Source organism: Lytechinus variegatus, chromosome 16, assembly GCF_018143015.1.
Source record: "Lytechinus variegatus isolate NC3 chromosome 16, Lvar_3.0, whole genome shotgun sequence".
NCBI lineage: Eukaryota > Metazoa > Echinodermata > Echinoidea > Temnopleuroida > Toxopneustidae > Lytechinus > Lytechinus variegatus.
Window position 1 is genome coordinate 15,671,969 of NC_054755.1, and position 20,687 is coordinate 15,692,655.

At 34.8% G+C, this 20,687-nt stretch overlaps 1 protein-coding gene across 4 annotated transcripts; it reads right to left on the reverse strand.

The window, feature by feature from the left end:
* Positions 1-6,660: 6,660 nt before the first annotated feature.
* LOC121429665 lies at positions 6,661-20,429 on the reverse strand. Of its 4 annotated transcripts, none has more exons than XM_041626818.1 (7): positions 19,515-20,429; positions 19,065-19,254; positions 14,184-14,255; positions 12,950-12,997; positions 10,752-10,873; positions 7,869-8,113; positions 6,661-6,751 (listed from the first exon to the last, which is right to left on the reverse strand). In XM_041626818.1, exons 1-7 carry the CDS (start codon positions 19,977-19,979, stop codon positions 6,736-6,738), a joined length of 1,158 nt encoding a protein of 385 aa, XP_041482752.1. In that variant the 5' UTR covers positions 19,980-20,429; the 3' UTR covers positions 6,661-6,735. The 4 variants fall into 4 exon arrangements, with proteins under 4 accessions (XP_041482752.1, XP_041482750.1, XP_041482753.1 ...); XM_041626816.1 differs by having other exon boundaries at positions 18,942-19,254; XM_041626819.1 differs by lacking the exon at positions 12,950-12,997.
* Positions 20,430-20,687: the final 258 nt, after the last annotated feature.

A 20,687-nucleotide genomic window follows, 5' to 3' on the forward strand; every position in this document is an offset into this window, starting at 1 on the left:
GTAAAATCTTGCTATTCCGAAAGGAACTTTTTTTCCATATAGCAAAGTGCAGTTGGATTCTTTCACTGTTAAATAATCATGAAAAACTTTTTTGTTGTATAAAATATGAAGTATTTCAAAGAAACATTGTGTGATTTTGGGTATGGGTATAAGTGTAATAATTAATCATAATACTCTCTCATGCAAAGGAGCTAATGAGGTCCCAGATCCCTCTCCTATACACTGTAAAAACTGCGGTGTTAAAACTGATACCAATTGGTGTTAATAGAGGATCACACCCTGAGGTATTAAAATTACACATAAAGATTAAACGTAACACCAAAGAGTGTAAATGTAACAACAAAAGGTGTAATAACACCTATAGGTGTCAAACCAACACCACCGGTTAACACCGGTGTAAAATAACTGGTGAGGTCCTCTATGTACCACGGTTAACACCACATTTTTTGCTGTGTAGTCCTGATGGAGTGACATAACCCACTCTTGAGAGACTCACTCCATGCAGGTGTGGGATTCATAAAGCTGTTCGTAAGTTAAAGGTTAAGTCCATCCCAGAGAAAAATGTTAATTTGAATTAATAGAGAAAAATTAGACAAGTATAATGCTATAATGCTATAATAAATCGGATGTAAAATAATAAAGTTATGACATTTATAACCGGTGTGTTGGCTCAGTTGGTAGAGCGTCCGTCTTACAACCGGGAGGTCGGGGGTTCAAACCCCAGCCGCGTCAGACCAAAAGACGTTTAAAGATGGGATTTGCTGCTACCCTGTTTGACGTTCAACGATTAAATAGAGCCTCGTCGATCTGGCGCTGCAAGGTGGCTGCCAGGCCAACGATCAATTGGGCAAAGCAAATTTTCGGAGTATTTCATTTCATGTCTATTTCGAACAATAAATTATGGATTTTTCTTTTTTTTTTCATTTGAAAGTTTCGCTTATTTTCCACAAAATATTATGCACCACTCAGCAAAATGCAAATGAGAGAGTCAGTGATCTCCCTCACTCACTATTCCTTTGTTTTTTATTATTTGAATGATTCAATATTTTCATTTTTACAGATTTGACAACAAGAACCAATTTGACTGAACCGTAAATTCTTATACAATAGTAATCCACATTTTTAAGGAGAAATAAAAGCCTTGTTTCACACGATAATAAGGAGAAATTTATAATTGCCATATTTCATATGATAAAATACAAAATAAATAGTGAGTGAGTGATGTCATCAGTTCTTCCATTTGCCTTTCGACCGGGATGTGCATTGTGAAATTGAGCGAAACTTCATAATGTCAGAACTTTCTTATTTTACATACGATTTTGATGAAGTTTTCAGTGTTATGCTTGTTGGATTTTTCTCTTTTTATTCAAATCAACTTTTTGTTGGAGTGGACTTGTCTTTTAAAAACGACTGGTGATCCTTTCTTTTGGTAAATTGTATACACCAAAATGTTCATTGGTTTAGCGCGTATATGGTTCACCAGTCGTTCTTATAAAGTCACTCTTAACTTACGAATAGCTTTATATAACGACGCCAGGACCGGTCCCTCGTTTCAATCTGGGAGGAGTGTTATTAGGGATTAGATTAGCTCCTTTGCATTTAGAGAGCACAGTTCTTGAAAAAAAACTACCCTTTTACTTAAAAGGATGCTCCAGGCTAAATATATTTATATCTCAATAAATAGAATGAAATTCCCAAAGTATATAAAATGCTAAAAATTTGATCAAAATCGGATAACTAATTACGAAATTATTGAATTTTAAAGATTTGCATTCTTCTGGTGAAACAGTTCAGGCATGTCTTCATGATTACTCATTAGGTTGTTGTTGTCATTTCCCCACTCGTCCTTTTGTATTTTATTATATGATATTAGGTTTATTCCAAAAAATATACCGAAAACTAAAACAATTGGATTGACAACTGATTCAGTGCATTAATTATTTCTTGTTGCAACTTATTTCATCATAATGGAAACACATCATTTACACATTTATGAAAAAAAATCACGATTTCATGTAATAACATAAGAAAAGTAAAGTGGGAATGTGACATCACCAGCCCACCTAATGAATGTTCATATACCTGGAACGGTTTCACCGGAATAATGCAAATCTTTAAAATTCAATAACTTCGTTATTTTTTAACCGATTTTGATGAGTTTTTCAGCATTTTGCTCTGTAAAAGCTTACTCTATTCATAATATCTTCAGGTTAGAGTATCCCTTTAAAAAAACCTGGCGATGCATTACATCCGAGACCTCATAGTGAGAACGGACATGAAAACTGAAACAAAATAAAAGTCATCACCTATAGTATAGCGGTACAGTGTACACTGTTAGAAATACTAGTAATTTAAAAATAAAGAAAATTATACCTTCGAAAAAAACCCAGAAGAAATCAAGTTCTGATTTCTTTGGGTTTTTTTTCGAAGGTATCATTTTCTTTATTTCGAAACGATATAACGGTTCTGAAGACCATTTTTAAATGTATGCGCAATAACATCGCATGAGTATCGCATGCTTTCTCAATGGATGAATCTGATATCTCTACAAATGTTTCCTTGTTAGTTTCTTGTAAAAAGGAGAATGCCTATCTCTGTATCGGAGTTGGTATTAATCTCAGATTTTTTTTCTTTTAAAAATACAAGAAGCTTTCGGTTTGTGTCACCAATAGGATTTTAAAGATATTTCCGCTTTACGTTTTGCTTTGGTGAGTAAATATTTGAATTTAAGGATGGAATTAGTGGTACATCTCTTTGGATTTCCCCGATGTTGAATGATTCAAGAAGGACATACCGGAACTATGATACAGTCACACCAACGAAACCGACTCCAGACCGATCAAAGTTATTACGTTATTACCAATGACATACCATCGGTCGGTTTGGAGTCAGTTTCGTTGGTGCGACTTTCGTAAGATTTTCATAGGCATGACGCACGATTTGGTTCAATAAGACAAGCTTTTCTTAGAAGCGTATCTTTTAAACTCACACAGGGTCATTTTCAGATGCATTTGTGTCAAAACTACATGTGTATATTTGATATATTATAAGTTTGCCATTTAGGGCCGACAGGTGAACTGGAAAATCACCCCAGTTTTGGAGACTACCGAACTATGACATTGACTGATGTTATACTGCATGGATTCACATTTTGGAACAGGCAACGTTGTGTTGCGACGGATCTCACTCATTCCGATGAGTTTCATTCAAACTTATTTCCTTGGAACTAATTCATTTTCAAAAAAAAAAAACGGATGTATTTCATGCAAAGTGGCCGCAATTCATCATGCACCTGCCTTGCCCAGCCATGATCAACATGATCAAGCAGTCTATTAAACTTTGTAAGTTAATTGTATCTATTAAGAAAGCTATCTATTGTCAATTTATCAAGGACGCATACACTAATGCCTTTGTCAGGTTATATCATTATTCATTATGCCACATTATTGATCTCACTTCTAATAGTTCTACCCTGCAAACGTTACAACAAATGAATCTTGACTGACATCAATCACGCTAAACAAAATCTGTCATATTTTTGTAATTGAATTGATCGAGGAGCAACGGTAGCATTTATTTCAAAGTGGGCATGACTCACCTCCTGTCATTTCATAAGATGATCGTTGAAGAACAGGGGTTTACTTGTTGGCGAAAATTGATTATTGTTATAGAAATGAAATGTTTAATATTATTGTTCAAGTACATTGACAGCTTTTTGTTGGTGGAGGGGAAGAGCAAAATAATGAACAATTATTTATGTAAGATTTTTTTATTAGGTGGAGTGACTATTCACCTGCCCGCTTTTACCATTTTTTTTTACTGTTGGGATCATTCTACGATAATCAATAGGGTTGTATCATAAGCCAATAAAATACAGTGGCCGCAAAATGGTTTTGAAAGTGGGAAGGGGGGGGGGCTGACCATGCAAAATCACAATCAGATGGTTATATTTTCCCAGCCCACCCCCCCTTCCCCGTTTCCGAGGCCCCAGACAAAATGAAGTAATCATAACACTTTTTTACAGTCCGGAGTAGCCCAATGGTTATCTGGCACCAACATGACTTAAGGTTTATTTACATATTGCCCCACAGTATTGTATCTTATTTTTCTTCCTTTTTTAATTTATTCAAATACGCTCAAATCGCGCATTTAATTAGTATAATTTCCATCAGTAACGGCGAACAAAAACGACAATGAAATACACGAAAATCTTCATTCTTTTCAAAAGATTTTATTACAACCGAATATACACATCGATTAAGTAGATTTTAAAGAAGCGATATCCCATTTCTATCAATCACCTACATCCATGACATCCTTTACTTGTTTTTATTTACCCTCACACTTTCGTGCGAAATATATATTTCGCGAACAACCATAAATTATCCAATCAACTTATACAGGATATTTACAAATCATGGACAACACAATAGATGATAAAAACAAATCTAGTTTAATTACAGATTCATTGGTGTACATTTTTAAAACATGATTTATAACTCCTTTACATATTTGTTTTAATTCACAATTTGAGGGCAGGCGAGGGCGCAGGCTGGGGGTACATATGCACATCTGATTTTTCAACAGCTGTTTTTCCAAACTTTAATTCCACCTCCCAAAGATGTGCACCCCTATATACATGATATACCACTTTAGTTCCACATCCCCATGCTCAAATAGCATACGCCCTTGGGCCAAGATACAAAAATATGTTGTCTAGTTCATCGCATAAAATTCAATTACACAGCAAAAACTGTGGTGTTAACCGATGTACATAGAGGACCACACCAGTTATTTTACACCGGTGTTAAATTGGTGGTGTTAGTTTTACACCTATAGGTGTTATTACAACACCTTTGGTTGTTACATTTACACTCTTTGGTGTTATGCGCAATCTCTAAGGTGTAATTTTAACACCTCGGGATGTGGTCCTCTGTTAACACCAATTGGTGTCAGTTTTAACACCACAGTTTTTACAGTGTACACTGCAAACAAAATAGCGATAATAATTTAACACAAGCCCGGTATTTGACATCAGAGAAGTTTTGAAGGAACAACAGTTAGAATCAAACAATTTCGTTGAAAACACTGACTAATGTTCAAACATCTGTTTTTTTGTGTTAGCCCCAAACCAAACTGGTGTCGGTATGGTCGTATATCGAGCTGGTGTTCAATTAGCGCCGGAGAATCTGCAGAGTATAGATTTACAATATGATTACAACATACATATGGCGAAAATGTTCCAGCTGCATAATGATGGAAACTTCTAAAACAATAACAACAACAAAAACAACCAAATAAGTTTATAGTTAAACCAGAACTCAATTTCCATTTGATTAAAGGCGTGTGATACCTTTAAAGTACATTAAGGTAATGATGAAGACACAGTCAGATATAGATGGAGAGACAGAGACAGAAAGAATTCAAATGTGACAGATAGAAAGATACATAATGATGAAATTTTAACACACAACTATTTAATCATATGAAATACGAACTAATGATGGAATATATAACCAAATCTAATTACAATGTTCAAAAGTATATTTACAAGAAATATACATTATTCACAACATAGGAAAAATTCCATTTACAAAAGTATAAAAGATAATAAAAAATGGACAAAATATCTAAATGATGAACATGCATATTACTGAAAAAGAAATAAAAAAATGAAATTCAAGACATGATTTTTCTATAAAAGCAATGAAAAATGAGGTATTCTACGTTTATTATGAAAAAATCGTAAAACTAACATGATCATGGTACATCAAGAAATATCATCTTTAGAACAGATGTTATGAATGAAGATAAATATTTTTCTTTTCAGATCAATTTTACGAAGCCTTTGTAAATCTTAAAGTATCATTACAAGTCATGATTGTGATAAAAAAAACTTTTGAAAATCTTCTTTGTATTTTTGTTGTGCACAAAGACAGTTTTTTTCACTGTTTCCTCATGTGTATACTTTTAACATAATAGGCCCTAGCATGTTTAAGGCATTTAAAAAAAATCAATATTCCATTCCAAGAACCTACCATACTGTTGTTATTTTTACAATCAATATTCGTTTGACATATAAGTGCATTGCTTAACCCAACAAAATATTACACTGCTCAATTGAGGAAATGAAATACTTTGAAAAATTCTATAATATAAACATGATGAACATGATGTATTTATCCTGAATATTCTACGTCATGGGTAAAATCGGTAAAACAATGTTGATTTTATTTGTGAACGCAGGTAGATACTAGTTAGATTTATTTACTGTTGAAATTAAAGTGCATACAATAATTTTGAATCGAAGCATGCATACACGAACAGTCCAACTCTATCTGCATGAACGATTTATTTTATGTGCAAAATGTTTAATGAATCTACTCTTATTCTAATTTTTAATCAATAAGATCTGAAGGAAAATGTGCTATCCGTATTTTAAAAAATACATTGATCCAGGCTCTTGGATGAAGACAGTACATTGAATATAGTTCTAACACGTTACCGAACTTTTGGATGTCGTAGACGGTCTAGCTGGTTTGAACGTTTCGTCATTGATTTCTTATGCGGGAAACCCTCGGCATCGCTGCGGTTTCTCAAACAGAATGATCGAAAAGTCTCGAGTATACGAATGGGTGGGAGATATTGCTAAACGAGACATCTTGACCTTCACTTTCCAGGGAATGGAAGATCAATAGACTGCAAAATCCATGAATTTCATGTCTAATTCCAAAATCAATCTTGTTTTGAACTGTTGATAAAGAAGATTTGACAATCTATTGACAAAAAGTTTTGGGAAAATTGGTTTGTCAAATTTGCATTAAAAACGAAGAAGTGAAAAAAATACATGTGGGCCAAATTACGAGCCTGAGCAAAAAAAAGAGAAATATGAACAAAAATAACAAGGGTCAGTAGCCGACCTTCTTGGGCATGTATATACAGTTTAGATAATACTTGCAGTTATGACAGCAGAGTATGTCGTAATTTGCATGAATTGAGTAAAAATCAATATTCGTGGATAGTCCTAATAATACGGGGCAAGACTTTTTGGCTTTTAACATTTGGACGTGTAGAATACTTTTAATATAATATTCACTAGGTTTTATTCCTCTTCACAATTGTGTTTTTTTTATTCTTCAAAATTTAAAGTTTCCTTTGAATCAAATGCCTATATGAAATACAAAGGTAATCACTTAGTTGCCACTGCCTACAAAGAGGAAATGGGATTTTGACTTGAGAAATCGCTGGCCAATATCAAAGACTTCGATTCACAGTATAGGCTCATTGATGGAAACTGAAATTTTGAAAAATATACACGTTTATTTCATTCTCGAGATACGTGCAATGTCAATATATGAATGATCAAACGAAATGTAAATTTGAAAGCAAAGTGTGTGATGTTAAGACAGGCGAAACGACGAAAAGACACAAATCAAACTTCCCCTTCTTTCCATTTATAATAACGTTGAATGATGGTTTGTGCACAGTTCTTAAATATATACACTCTTGAAAAGGGACTGGTCAAACATCCAATAATTGGTCATGTTTCCGAGCGACAATAACATTAGCCGATTTACAGGTGAAAATCTACCACTTTTAGAGCAATCTTTTAACTGGAAAAATATTAGTTAAACTTTAAGTTACGTTAAACTTTGTTCTTTTACAACCTGACGCCGTAACATAAAGCTTTACACTGATTGAACATTTAAACATGTACATGTAGTAGATTTTACGATTTATCATTTGCAATAATTAATCATAGACACTAGACCAATGATCATTCACTAAGCTTTAAGTTACGGGGTCCAGGACATTTTTTTAATAAACACCTCGTCTGTTTCGCTGGGTTACTCACAGACCGGGCTCACAGATCCGCCACTTTGTACATGCCGAAGTAGGTACTGTCTCTGTGCATATTAACCCATCGGTGAGAGAAAGCCAGGCGGACAGCTACCCGTGAATCGCGGTGGAGAAATGCTAGTCCTCCCACGTAACAGGTTTGCATGCTGAGAGGGTTCTGCGCCGGTCTTTCGGCGCATTTGAATCTCTCTTCTTCGATGCCTTGGATCGTTATGACGTGGCCATTCAATCGGTGGTCGTCGAAAAATTGAACCTGTGGGAAAAAAATCACTAAATTTAAATGCTTAAGATATCATTTGCATTGATAAATTCTGAAAAATAATATATTGATTACGCTTGTTAATGGAACATACTTTATCATGAGTCTCTGTTATATCTTTTATAAGTGCTGAGTTAGAGCACTCCTGCTCTAACTTTAAAATGCAGCATAACCATGATAACTACCACCATTGAGTATTACCCTGCCTTTAGCGGAACTGTTATAACACGTGCAAAAAAAAATCACCATGAACAAATTTCTTTTGGCATGCAACATTTTCTTTTAATTAGAATTTTGCCCCAAACTCTGCAAATTATGCAATTTGAAATATGATTTGTGTAAAGGAAATGCGGAACAACTGCCATGACTGTCGGTCATATTCTTAACAGTTTGTGACTCCATTTAAGTTGGACAAAAATTAGTTCTCAATTTGGAAATTCTAACCCTGCATCTGTTGATTATTTGTGTGTATATGATTTAGCCAATGAGAAACAACACACATGACACATGCAAGACAATATTTACCCAAAGTTAGGTAGTATACGTCACCAACGCGATTTCATGAAAATTTAGGCAATATAGGTGCCCAAAATGAGGATTGATCAACCATCATCAGCATGATCATGGCCATTTTAATGTACACTGTAAAAAATAATTCTGAATCAGTACTTAACACTTAATGTATATAGGTAGAATTTATAATTTGCAATTTATTATTTTTCTTTTCTTCATTGGCTAAATCTTGTCTTTTAATTTACTTGATTTATATATTTGGGTTCGATAACATTGAAGACAATTCACGTATTGATAGCTTGCTTCGATTGAGTAAATCTAACTCAATTAGGCAGAGATGATTATTACTTATAAAATCATGTTGAATGTACTTATATTGTTCATTTAATGCCTTATTTAAATAATGCATGAATATCCATTAGAGCAATTTTTTTTTTTTCTTTTTAAAAATAACTGTCATATGTCTATTTGTGTTTGAAATTGTTTTGGATAAAGGGTGTGCTAGCTATTTTATTCTTTTGTTGAATCAAAGAAAGAGCAACATTAAATATTCATTCAGCAGAAATATTCAGATTTCTTTTTAGGTTTTCGGAAAATGCTTATATTATTTTCACTGTTTTATTTGTAAGAATGAATCGATCGCGTATAAATATCAATGTAAGTACCTATATATATGTAAGAGGTAAGTGAAAATGCACTAAGTCTAGTATTTGAATAACAGATGCCTAGGATGAAAATGATGCCACTAAAAGTTGGACGAATCACGAAAGTCCACTCCCCCATTTGATTTTTTTCAAATATTTTAGTGATTGTTTTACTTAATAGAAATAATTGTAATTTAAGTCATTTCAACTGTTTTTTTTTACAGTGTACGGTTCGATTGGTACCCTGAATGGTTGCTTGACGAATCACAATATAGCCAGTATATTTCCCCCGAATAGCCTACTTTAAAAGGGAAGTTCACATTGACAAAAAGTTTATTGTAAACATAGCAGAAAAAAAATTGTCGTAGGTGTGAGTAAAATCCACCGAAGAATTAAAAAGTTAATAAAATTTATTTATTTGATTTGTAACGTCATATGCGAGCAGATTTCTGACATATCGTATGGAAGAAAAAATCAATTAATATTATTTTCTCAGAAAATTGAAAATGGTATTTAAAGTAACTTCGGTATATCAATAGGCAAATCATATCACCCCCGTTTCTAAAGAGTAAGTCATCACGAACAATTCAAAAAACGAAATTTATGCATCGTGTATAAACATAACTTATGGGGCTGCTGCTCGTTTATGACATCACAAATCCAAAAAAATAAAATTCTAATAACTTTCTTAATCTTTAATAGATTTTCCCCAAACCTTCAATATTTTTAATTATTTTTTCGGCTATTTTTACAACAACTTTTTTTCGGGTGGAACTACCCCTTTAAGCAACTATAATATGAGAAAAAAGTTGTAATTTTTTAGTCGAATCTTTGAAACATTATTTGATAATAGGATGACCTTATAGGGGGCTTACTATGTTGTAAACATTTGTTTTAGAAGATTACATTCGTGTTTTACCAAAGTAATCCGTTCTACACTTTTGCACGTCACGTCGATTTAATTAGGCTACTTGGTAATGATGATAGTTATTTTTTATACTCCCTTCAAATAAAACCTTTAACCAATTCTATTACCCCTGAAATATTACTTTTTCATAGAATTCGCAAATTAGAAATTTACTTTTTGTTAGCTGCTTCGAGTATTTCATTGTGAAAAGAAAAAAACTCTGAGCATTCGCATTACAGCAGCAGAAATTTTACAGCACCATTTTACATTTTCAACACTTCCCGCAACCCCCCCCCCCTTTCTTTTAATCGATGTAAAATGCTCACAATTCATAGTTCAGATAATTTTCCTAACAATACTTTTTTCAAAGTGAACACAAATTTCAAAAATACGTATTGCCATATGCATGATTTTGTGTATATATGGTCCCTTAATAGATTTATTTATTTTTTCAATGAATCCTTTGCATTTATAAATTTCCACGTGAATTTTTATCCCAGATTTTGATGTAGATCTTTTTTTGTTGGAATCGCCCAAGTAAAAACCTGTCATTATAAACTCGGCTTACCTGGCTGTATATGAAGTAAACGCCAGGCTCCTTTACTGTGACTACTCCATTGTTTAAAACAAAGTTCTCTTTTTGACGACGGGGTGTCCAATATGCATAGGCCCAGTCACTCAGCAGATTCTCTGTTAAAGACAATGGATTTATAAAAAATATTATTAAAACACGAGGAAAGATTTCACACAAAGATTTTCACCCAAACTTAGTTGAAAAGAATAGAGCAAAATTAAATTTACGTATAATGAAACGTGGATATTCTTTTATCGTAATCATGATAAAATGTGCTTGTAAGTATTTTACTACAGTAAAACCTGTAATAGTTGTCAACTGTCTATAACAGCCACCTGTTCTAAGTATACCTGTATTAGACTTAATTACCTCCTTTAAAAAAGCGCATAGAGATTCTGTAGAATATTATGCGCTATATAAGCATCTACTCATATTATTATCATTATTTGTTTAAAAAGTTTAAAAAGTTTAAACAATACTTGTTAGAGTGACGTGCTTAAACAACGTGCTTGAAATCTTAAACAGTGTTTTACAGTGTAATGGTTGGTTTGATACGTATTTGATGTAACATTAGATATAGATTAAATTAGATTTATTTATTTCCGTTCGAAAAAAAAATCAAAATATTATCAAAGTAACAATACATATTCAATGTAATACAGACAGATCAATGACATTTCATAACAAATATTGTAAACAGAACTAAAGTGTGTTGCAATAATTTCATTTATGAAAAGAATGTAGAAATGAACAGAGGGACTTGTCAAGAAAAGCAAAGTTCTTATAGAAGGTTAGCCCCTAAACTTAGCTTCAATACTAATTATAAACGAACTTTATATAAAACTGTATACAAAAATCGAGACGGACACGGAAGACGAGCTTAAACGAAGTAATCCACAAATATCAAAATAAAGCGAATAAGCGACAACAAAAATAAGATAAAGTACTTTAAATAATAATAATTACAGTGCTAACAAAAATAATAAATAGAAAAAATACTTACAAAATTATGATAGGGTGGGAAAAGTGGCAAAGGTAAGAAAGAGGGATATAAGGGAGGTGCAAATACAAAATGCAAATGAAAAGAGGAACATGGCAGGTGCACAGGTCGTAATGTATTGTATACAATACATTACGACCTGTGCACCTGCCATGTTCCTCTATCATGTTGTAGTGTCCTGTTTTTAAGATTAAGTGATGTTTTCTACATTATCACTTTTTTATTACTTTGATTTCATTTTTAAAACCATCTCTCAGACAAGTTATTTTGCTTCTTGGAATTTGTATACATAGTATATGTTTGTGTTAATCATCTCCGTTTTAAATTGCCCAATATTTATGAAACAGTATTACAACAGTGTCAGGTATTAGACACACACCATGGTATTTACCACTTGTCCATTATAAGTTGAGCATTAATATAAAGAGAGGAATATGAGTGAATTATAAGAGTTGTATGTGCATGAAATATTTACTAGAGGTTAGTGGTAAAGCACCATAAAACAGGCTCATAAGATTTTGGGGTCTGTTATTCTTAAGCAGGAAATGTTTAGGGTAAAGTAGTGGTGATGATGACGTGATGATCATACATGCAATACTACCACCAATAATACAATAATAATAATAATGAGTGATGTCTTCTGTTTTCTAACCCTTTTTCAATAAGTATCAACGGATAAAGTTAAGCTTATTACTTTATATAGGTTTACAGTGGATGATAAAGCGAAAATTTTCAGCTGATTTGTTTCATTTGTATATGATGTAATTTGCTTGTGAAATAGCAAGCGAGCGAAGCATACAAGTCACTTATTTGGTAATTTGTAGATATATATATATTTCGACGTTTCATCAAAATATGAGTGAAAAAAATAAATTTGCTGGATAATTTAAGGAAATCCAATAAAAAATAAATGAAATTGAAAAGAACAAGCGATAGCTCGATATATCTTCAGCGTTTATTCTTAATTGTAAAACGCACAGGTAACTGCACCAGTCGTACGCTAAGTATCTTCTATTACTCCTACAAGTACAACTACTATTACGGCTGCTACTACTACTATTACTATATAATACTGCTAGTATAATGTTATCATTAGTACTGATATCAATGCTTTATTGTTATTACTATTATTATTTTCATCATTGTCATTATTATATTTGTTTCTATTCAAATCATCAATATCTCTACATACCAGTAATATTCACCATCCTAGGCGAGAGTGGGTGCACGCTTTCTGGATCTATCAACATCAAAGATAAATAATCCAATCATTTCATTTATTCAAAATTCATTGTTAGATTCAAATAATTTGTTTTGGTTTTGATTACTGAATGTATTCACCTCTCGAAGATCAATTTTCATTTTGAATTAATGTGAATCTATCGGCATGCGCAAAATCGATTTTGATTATGATGATGATAATGAAATGCAAGGGTTTGCAAGTTTGGTTGCCACGAACTGAAATCCCGACTCTCCTAACTAAAAAACCTTTCTGAAAAAAATGTGTTTATGAATGAATAGAGAGATAACCTGATGAATAGATGACATTGGGACGTTAGATGGATAGAGATTCGAAGAAAAAAATTATACCATGAATAATAGATATGAATAGGATGATAAAAAGCTAGCGAAAGTGGGTCGTCTAATATCAAAGCATTAATCATTCTACATGCATTAACAATTTCAGGGTTTTTTGTGTTAAAAAGGTGTATAAATTTAACAGAATAAGTATAAAAGATGTGACATCGTTGCAAGGACTTTACGATACCAGATGTGGACGGTCTCGAGAACGCTAAATACTACAATGGAATTCAGTCGAACACTTTTTATTTCAGAAAGTCGGTAAAACCAGGGAGTTGGGAGGAACTCCGTAATAAAATGTGGATCTAGATGAGATAAAATAACATTAACTAAACTTTATGAAATTATTAAATTTAAGCTGAACCCCCCCGATGATACTGAAGATCACTAATACAGATAATGCGTATAAGGCAGTGTAGTACCGTTTGGAAAAAACAACAACATCGTGCTCGAATTCCATTCTCATTCTGCTCATTTCTAGGCAATTACCCAATTTCTTCCATGATTATCATTTTAACATTTTTTTTTATATGTGTATTGGGTGGCTATTTGACAGGGTTCCGTACGAACCTATCTTGAAATCGTTACAAGTCAACTGACTATTTTGCCTGAATAGCGCCACGAAAAGACAGTAATGATAGTAGACGGAGAGAAATATCGTTGGCGCATGCGTAGACGAGGAATCAGTATATGATTGATCAATTTTCTTTCTTTCCATTGAATCGCATTAGTATTCATCGTTCTCATAAACGTTCCCATGCTGAATCATAAAGTCCCTCATGAGATGATTAGTATATAGTGAAAATCATATTTAAGAAAAGAAAATAAAAATTTATGTTACTTACGTGTTCGTACTCGCGAGCTGACATTTCCTACGAAATGTATGTATGCAGACTCATATTGTGGCGGACTTTCTCCTGGAACCAAACAGAACAGAAAAAAATGCATTTACTAAATCTGTTTTTTAATTCATCTCAGCCATTTTCGATTTTTATTTTCAGCTTCATTTCAGTTTATATCCTATCTTGTCTTTCGTACAAACGTACGTGAGCTCTTTTACCAGCTCTTTTAATTTGTGACCATTCACATCCCAGTATATATAAAAGAAATAAACAAACACACACACAGAAAATGATGATTGAATAAAACAAGGTCAGCATTATGTCAGTTGTTAAAGGATGTGATCATGATTACAAAAATAAATTATACTTTTTAGTCAATATTTTCATGTTAATCTTAATTTCGTTAGATCGTTTAATTTTATTACACGTATTTCGATTCATTTCTGGGTTTTATACACTCCAACTTGCAGGAATTCAGAATGAATTTAGGTGGAAAGTAGTACGGGATCTATCGAATTCCGGATTTAGTTTTAATCCTTTAACATTTAGTTTTAAATATCGAGGGATTTGAATTATATCCTGAGATTTAAAAATGAATCTTATTCTAGATTCATTTTAGACTCATTAACACAAGCTCTCGGACTGCAATATGCCTTTTAAAGGTGTGTTTGATGATTTGGTATGGAGAAACGTGCACATTACAAATTAAATACGCGTGTTTTATTGGTTGAAAATAAAGTTGCGTTTGACCGAAACTCTTTCAGGAACGCCCCCCCCCCCCCCCCCTACATCGGTTCATTTTATATCAATTATCTTGCTCGAAAGAAATGAAAAGTATGAGGTCGCATGAGCCTACTAACATCAAGAATGCAAAAGATATTCTTTCGAGCCAACCCATTCTCAATATTTTGATTTGATATTATCAATAGCTGATCGATGAAAGTGTATATGACTGGCAATCTAACACTGATGTTAGGGGGACAACTAATTAACTTAATGTACCCAATAATGAAAAAATAACAATAACTTTCGAACTATTTTGACAGGAATTATGATTATTTTACTGTTTTAGTTGATGAATTTGATCCCGTCAGAAGATGTCTTCATACATGTTGATTTATTTATAAAATGAGCCGGTCGAGATACCCTATTCTGCTTGGATATGGAATGTCAGATATATATCCTATCTACTGGTAGTAAACAATCAACCCTCTAATTTTCAACTTTATTTTTTATAAATTTTTTAGCAGTGCCATTTGAACACTCGAGTATATGGGAATTTTTTACGCGTGTGATCGCTGATTGTTTATGCACACGGCCAAATCTCTTGCTCTAATGAGAGGGAAAGTATGATGCAATCAGTCCCGCTCAAACCCACCGTCCCCATCATCATATCCAGTGTGAAATTAATATAGGTCTTAAAACTTTTATCATCAACCTTGAATATAAAAACATGATACATATAACGCGAGATCATCCGGTGTGTGTTTCTTAAGGGTCAAGTCCACCCCACAAAAATGCTGATTTGAATAAAGAGAAAAATGCAACTAGTAAACTGCTGAAAATTTCATCAAAATCGGATGTAAAATAAAGAAAGTTATGACATTTTAAAATTTCGCTTATTTTCACAAAACAGTGATATGCATTGTAAGTAGGTGACTCAGTCGATGATGTCCCTCACTCACTATTTCTTTTGTTTTATATTGTTTGAATTATACAATATTTCATTCTTTATAGATTTGACAATAAGGACCAACTTGACAGAACCATGAGTATTAAACAATGCTAATTCCACATGTTCAGGAAGGAATTAATCATTGTATCACTTGACAATGAGGAGAAAATAGGATACTCCCTATTTCATGCAATAAAATGCAAAAGAAATAGTGAGTGGATGACGTCATCAGTCTCATTTGCATACCCAACAGGATGTGCATAATTTTTATAACTGTTTGGTGAAATTAAGCAAAACTTTAAAATGTCATAACTTTCTTATTTTGCATCCGATTGTAATAAAATTTTCAGTGTTATGCTTGTTGTATTTTTCTCTTTTTATTCAAATCAACTTTTTTGTTGGGACTTTAAGAACGACTGGTTATCCTTACTTACGGGCTAAATAATAACCAACGAACATTAATGGTGAATATCATGTACCACACGAAAAGATCACCAGTCGTTCTTATAAAGTCGCTCTTAACTTACGAACGGCTTTATGAATCGGCCCCAGGTGTCTTACCCATGTCTTATTGTAAATTTCTTTGTAAATCAGTCCTCCCCCACCCCCATATTCATGTTTTGTAATGCTCCCCATGCTGGGTGATGATAAGGCTTGGGGCCTTAGCTGTTCGTAAGTTAAGAACAACTTTAAGAACGACTGGTGATCCTGTCTTACGAGCTAATTACCATCACCAATGAATGTATCATTTACCACAAGAAATGATCCCCAGTATTAACTTACGAACAGCTTTATGAAACACCCACCTGGTTATACATTACTTGAAAGGGGACCCACTTAAGATAATAGTCAACAGAATTGGCAAATGTGTTTTATGATATTTCTTTTAGACAAATTCATAAACAATGGAAATTAAATGTCATGTAAGCAGCAACGAACAAGCTAATATGATTGTAATAGACAAAATCTATTTACAGTGTACTAAGGTTACATTCAGGCCACTGTCTAGTGTCATTCTTAAATGCGTCGTTAGAACATGCCACAATGCACATGATGCAACAAAACACAATGGAACACAATGTGATTTCAAGGCCTGATGGTATTCTATACCATGTTGTTTCTCTACCGTAGATTTCAGTTTGTTTTACAGCCTTATATTGCAATCTTGGCTTCACGTAACATTTGTTCTAAAGTTTCAACAAAGAGTTACTAGTAAAAAATAAAGTCAAGCATTAGTTCAATTAAAATGCGAATATTGTAATTAACGCGCGACCTGATGATTGGCAATGCAGACTGAAAAAGTTTATTACTAAGCATGATCAGACTACCACTGTGGAGGAGCCGTGGTGTAGTGGTTCTGACTCTCGCCTTGTAAACAGAGGGTCGTGTGTTCGAATCCCACCGCGGTCTGGCGTCCTTTGGCAAGGCGTTAATCCACACTTTGCCACTCTCGACCCAGGTGCTAAATGGGTACCAGGTAGGATGTGAAAGTCATTGTAGCTTGTCCAGTATTGTGTGCGCCTCACAGGCGACTGACTGGAATACTCCCCAGGGAGTGGAGGATGTGCACACATTGTGTGCGGAATGACTGATTGAATCCGATGACCGGGGTAATAATTTATCTGTAAAGCGCTTAGAAATGCTTATTGTTATTATTACCACTGAGGTAGTCAGATCATGCTTTTTTATATTGCACAGGGGCAGCGATCCTGGGGGACTGGGGGCACAGTGCCCTCCCCCCCTTTGAAGCACTGAAAAAGTGCAATTTTCCTCTTTAAAAATGCCCCCTCACGGGCGTGTTCTGTGCCCTTTCATCTAAAAGACCCGTTTGTGCTCCCTTGCCTTCTTGTAAGTGCCCTTTCTCGAATCGGTTCCCCTTTTACCCAAGAAGAGTATCCCTTACGAACCTGTCCTGTGCCCTTTCACCTATAGATTCATTTTATGCCGTTAACAAGTGCCCCCACGAACGTGTTCTGTGCCCCTTTCACATGAGGACCTATTAATGTGTTAACGAGTACCCCTTTACCTTTTCATCATGCTCATAGGTGACTTTCTTCATATCAAATAAGTTGTCCTTTGAAAAAAGACTATTTTCGTGCCCGATGACCGCCCGTTTTTTTTTTATTTAGCCGGTTAGCTTGCTACTGCAATTGCATAATTAATGAAAAAAAATGTTTAAAAAAATCTTTCGTGCACTCTAAAAACACTGAATGAAATTTTACCCAATATTGGGTAAAAAGGAAACATGCATGTTCGCTGGGTATTCTTTAAGCCACATTTTTATTTGGCCATTTCAACGCATCATTGCGTAAAATTTACAAAATATTTTTTACCCAACCAACATGCATGTTCCCATTTTACCCACATTCGGTAAACCTGTTTGAAGAGTGTGCCTTCGCTTTCGAATTTTTCCAAAAAGTTTATGTGTGCTCCCCCCCCCCCCGAAGAATTTCTGCATACGGCCACGTTTAAGACTGTGCACTTTTCGAAAGAAAAGGTGTCATTTTCCTTGTGCCCACCCCCCCCCCCCCTTCAACTTCGCTCCGTCGCCCCTGATATCGCACACGGCTTTCAATTGAAACGCACATAAATTATGAAACACCCCCTCAAGCGCACTTGAAATCACATGATGATGAGGGTAACATGATAAAAGCACATGCATGGGGAGTTACAGACATTGCTATATCACTGATGACAAAAAGTTTGTACCAATTAGAGTGCTTATTCAGAAAACGTAACAGAAGCGAGGATTTAAAATACGCGTATTCTCTGTCCAAGGGAATTTAGACTGAGCGTGCGCAAATAAATTTTGATTGATTTCTTTCTCTTGATTATGAAAACATGTTAACAAAATACATACATTCAATTATCAAAAAATGTGCTGAACTATCTATCTGTACAACATACTGTAATTATTATTAGAGTAATGTACATATTCCTTTTTCATTTGTAATAGTTCAAACACTATAAGCATTCATTAATTTTCTCAATTAATCTTCTGAATACATAATGATAGCAGATAATTGCAAGTCTGTTTTTTTTTAACGTTTTTCAAACAAAATTTGTCATCAGTGAATGCAAATTACCTCCTCCATTTTGTCGACGAGTTTCCTCGTTCCCTCGGTCTCGTTTCCCTGTGCTCCCTCGGTTTCCCCTGTTCCTCCTACTAGCCCTTTTCTCATCCCGATTGCGATTCCTCCTTGACTCACGGTTTTCTGCCTGCCGTCTGGGCCGCCTATGCCCTCGCCCTTTGATGGATTCCCATGTGACGTCATCTCGCTCCGCCCGGTGATTGGTGAAAAGTTGGTCGCCATGGCGACGGAGGGATGTTCTGTATGAATCAGTCGAGGGGTCTTCTGCTTCCTGTGACATCTTGAGGCTGTCGACTTCGGTCAACATCTGAGAGGGAAAAAATAAAATAATTTGCGATATTAATGTATTATAGGATCATCATACAAACATTGTAAATCAATGTGTTTTTGTTATTTTCTGATTAGGATCTATTGAAATTTGAAGATAGACAAATATGGATATTGTGAAAATTATGAATAGCAATTATGAAAATGGCTTTTGTAATAGATGAATTTTGATTAAAAGGGGAAATATGACCAATATGACAGCATACTTCAACGGAACATGAATGAAAACCTCTTCTGTACCTTTTCCTCAGGATCGTGATACCATGCATTGTTTCTATCTTCTTCCCATTGTGTATTATCCGGTTCGGAACCCAGCTCAAACTTCCCAAAAAGTTTGTCAAGGAAGTCATTGTCTTTGTATCTTTCCTGGTTTTCATCCGCATCTCCTTCTCCCTGATCTTCGCCAAAGTTTGCCAAAATCCTTTCCAGATTCTTAGCCTCATCCTGATCCGGTTTTTGCATCGGAGCGACGGCCTCAAGGCGACGAACGCGTTCTTGCAGCTCCGTCATTTCAGCGCGAAGCTCGGCTACGAGGGCTGCTTGGGCTCGGAGCACGGAGAGCGAATAAATTACAGGGGTGGCGATAAACACGAGAGCAGTCACAACCGTCAAAACATGGGCCAAGCTAGGTGTCTCAGAACAAAGTCTACCGCCATGCTTCTCGTTGAAGCTCAGCCTCGATTTGTTCGTGCTAAACGCCTCCATGGCTCCAGAAATTGCTCCGAATGTAAGCTCTAGATCATTAACGAATCCCCCCTGAATGGTGGGGTGAAGATTCACTTAGAGAAAGTGAGTCCAGTCTAAGTTGTGCCCCCTTTTTAAATACAACCTCATGGTCTCCGGCCAAATCTGACACACCGGCCATGAGTTGTTGTTTTCCCCACTCTGCTTGCGATCGCAAAACATGAAATCGATTGCCATTTTGGGTTGATATCGTTTATACCTTTATTTCGGTGCAATTATCAAGAAGCGCAAATTTCTTTTTCAAATATCTCCCATACGCATTTATAGCTACCCTGGATCTGTGCTTAAATTTGAGCCAAGCATCCATGCTCGTTTCAGGGCTCTCGTGTTTTCGACTACTATTTGGAGGCGGGACATCTGCATAGAACGCTCTCTGATTGGTCGAAAGGGATAATTCCTCTGTGACAAATATGGTCTAACCTTTTTGTTCGGGTGCAAAAGAGGAGGCGTCCCTGGGGGTGGGTCGTCCCGATCAGCCCGCCATCTCACGCAAAGACAGACGTCTTTGTAAATGTGTGGTGTCCATGCAATTTGCCTGGAAATCGGCCAATATCCATTATACCTATTTAAAGTTCATGAAAAGAACATTGCAATAAACAGATAAAAACTGTAATAAACTTAAAATAAATAGCGCTTACTTGGCTTCCATAACGCTACTCTCTATACGCA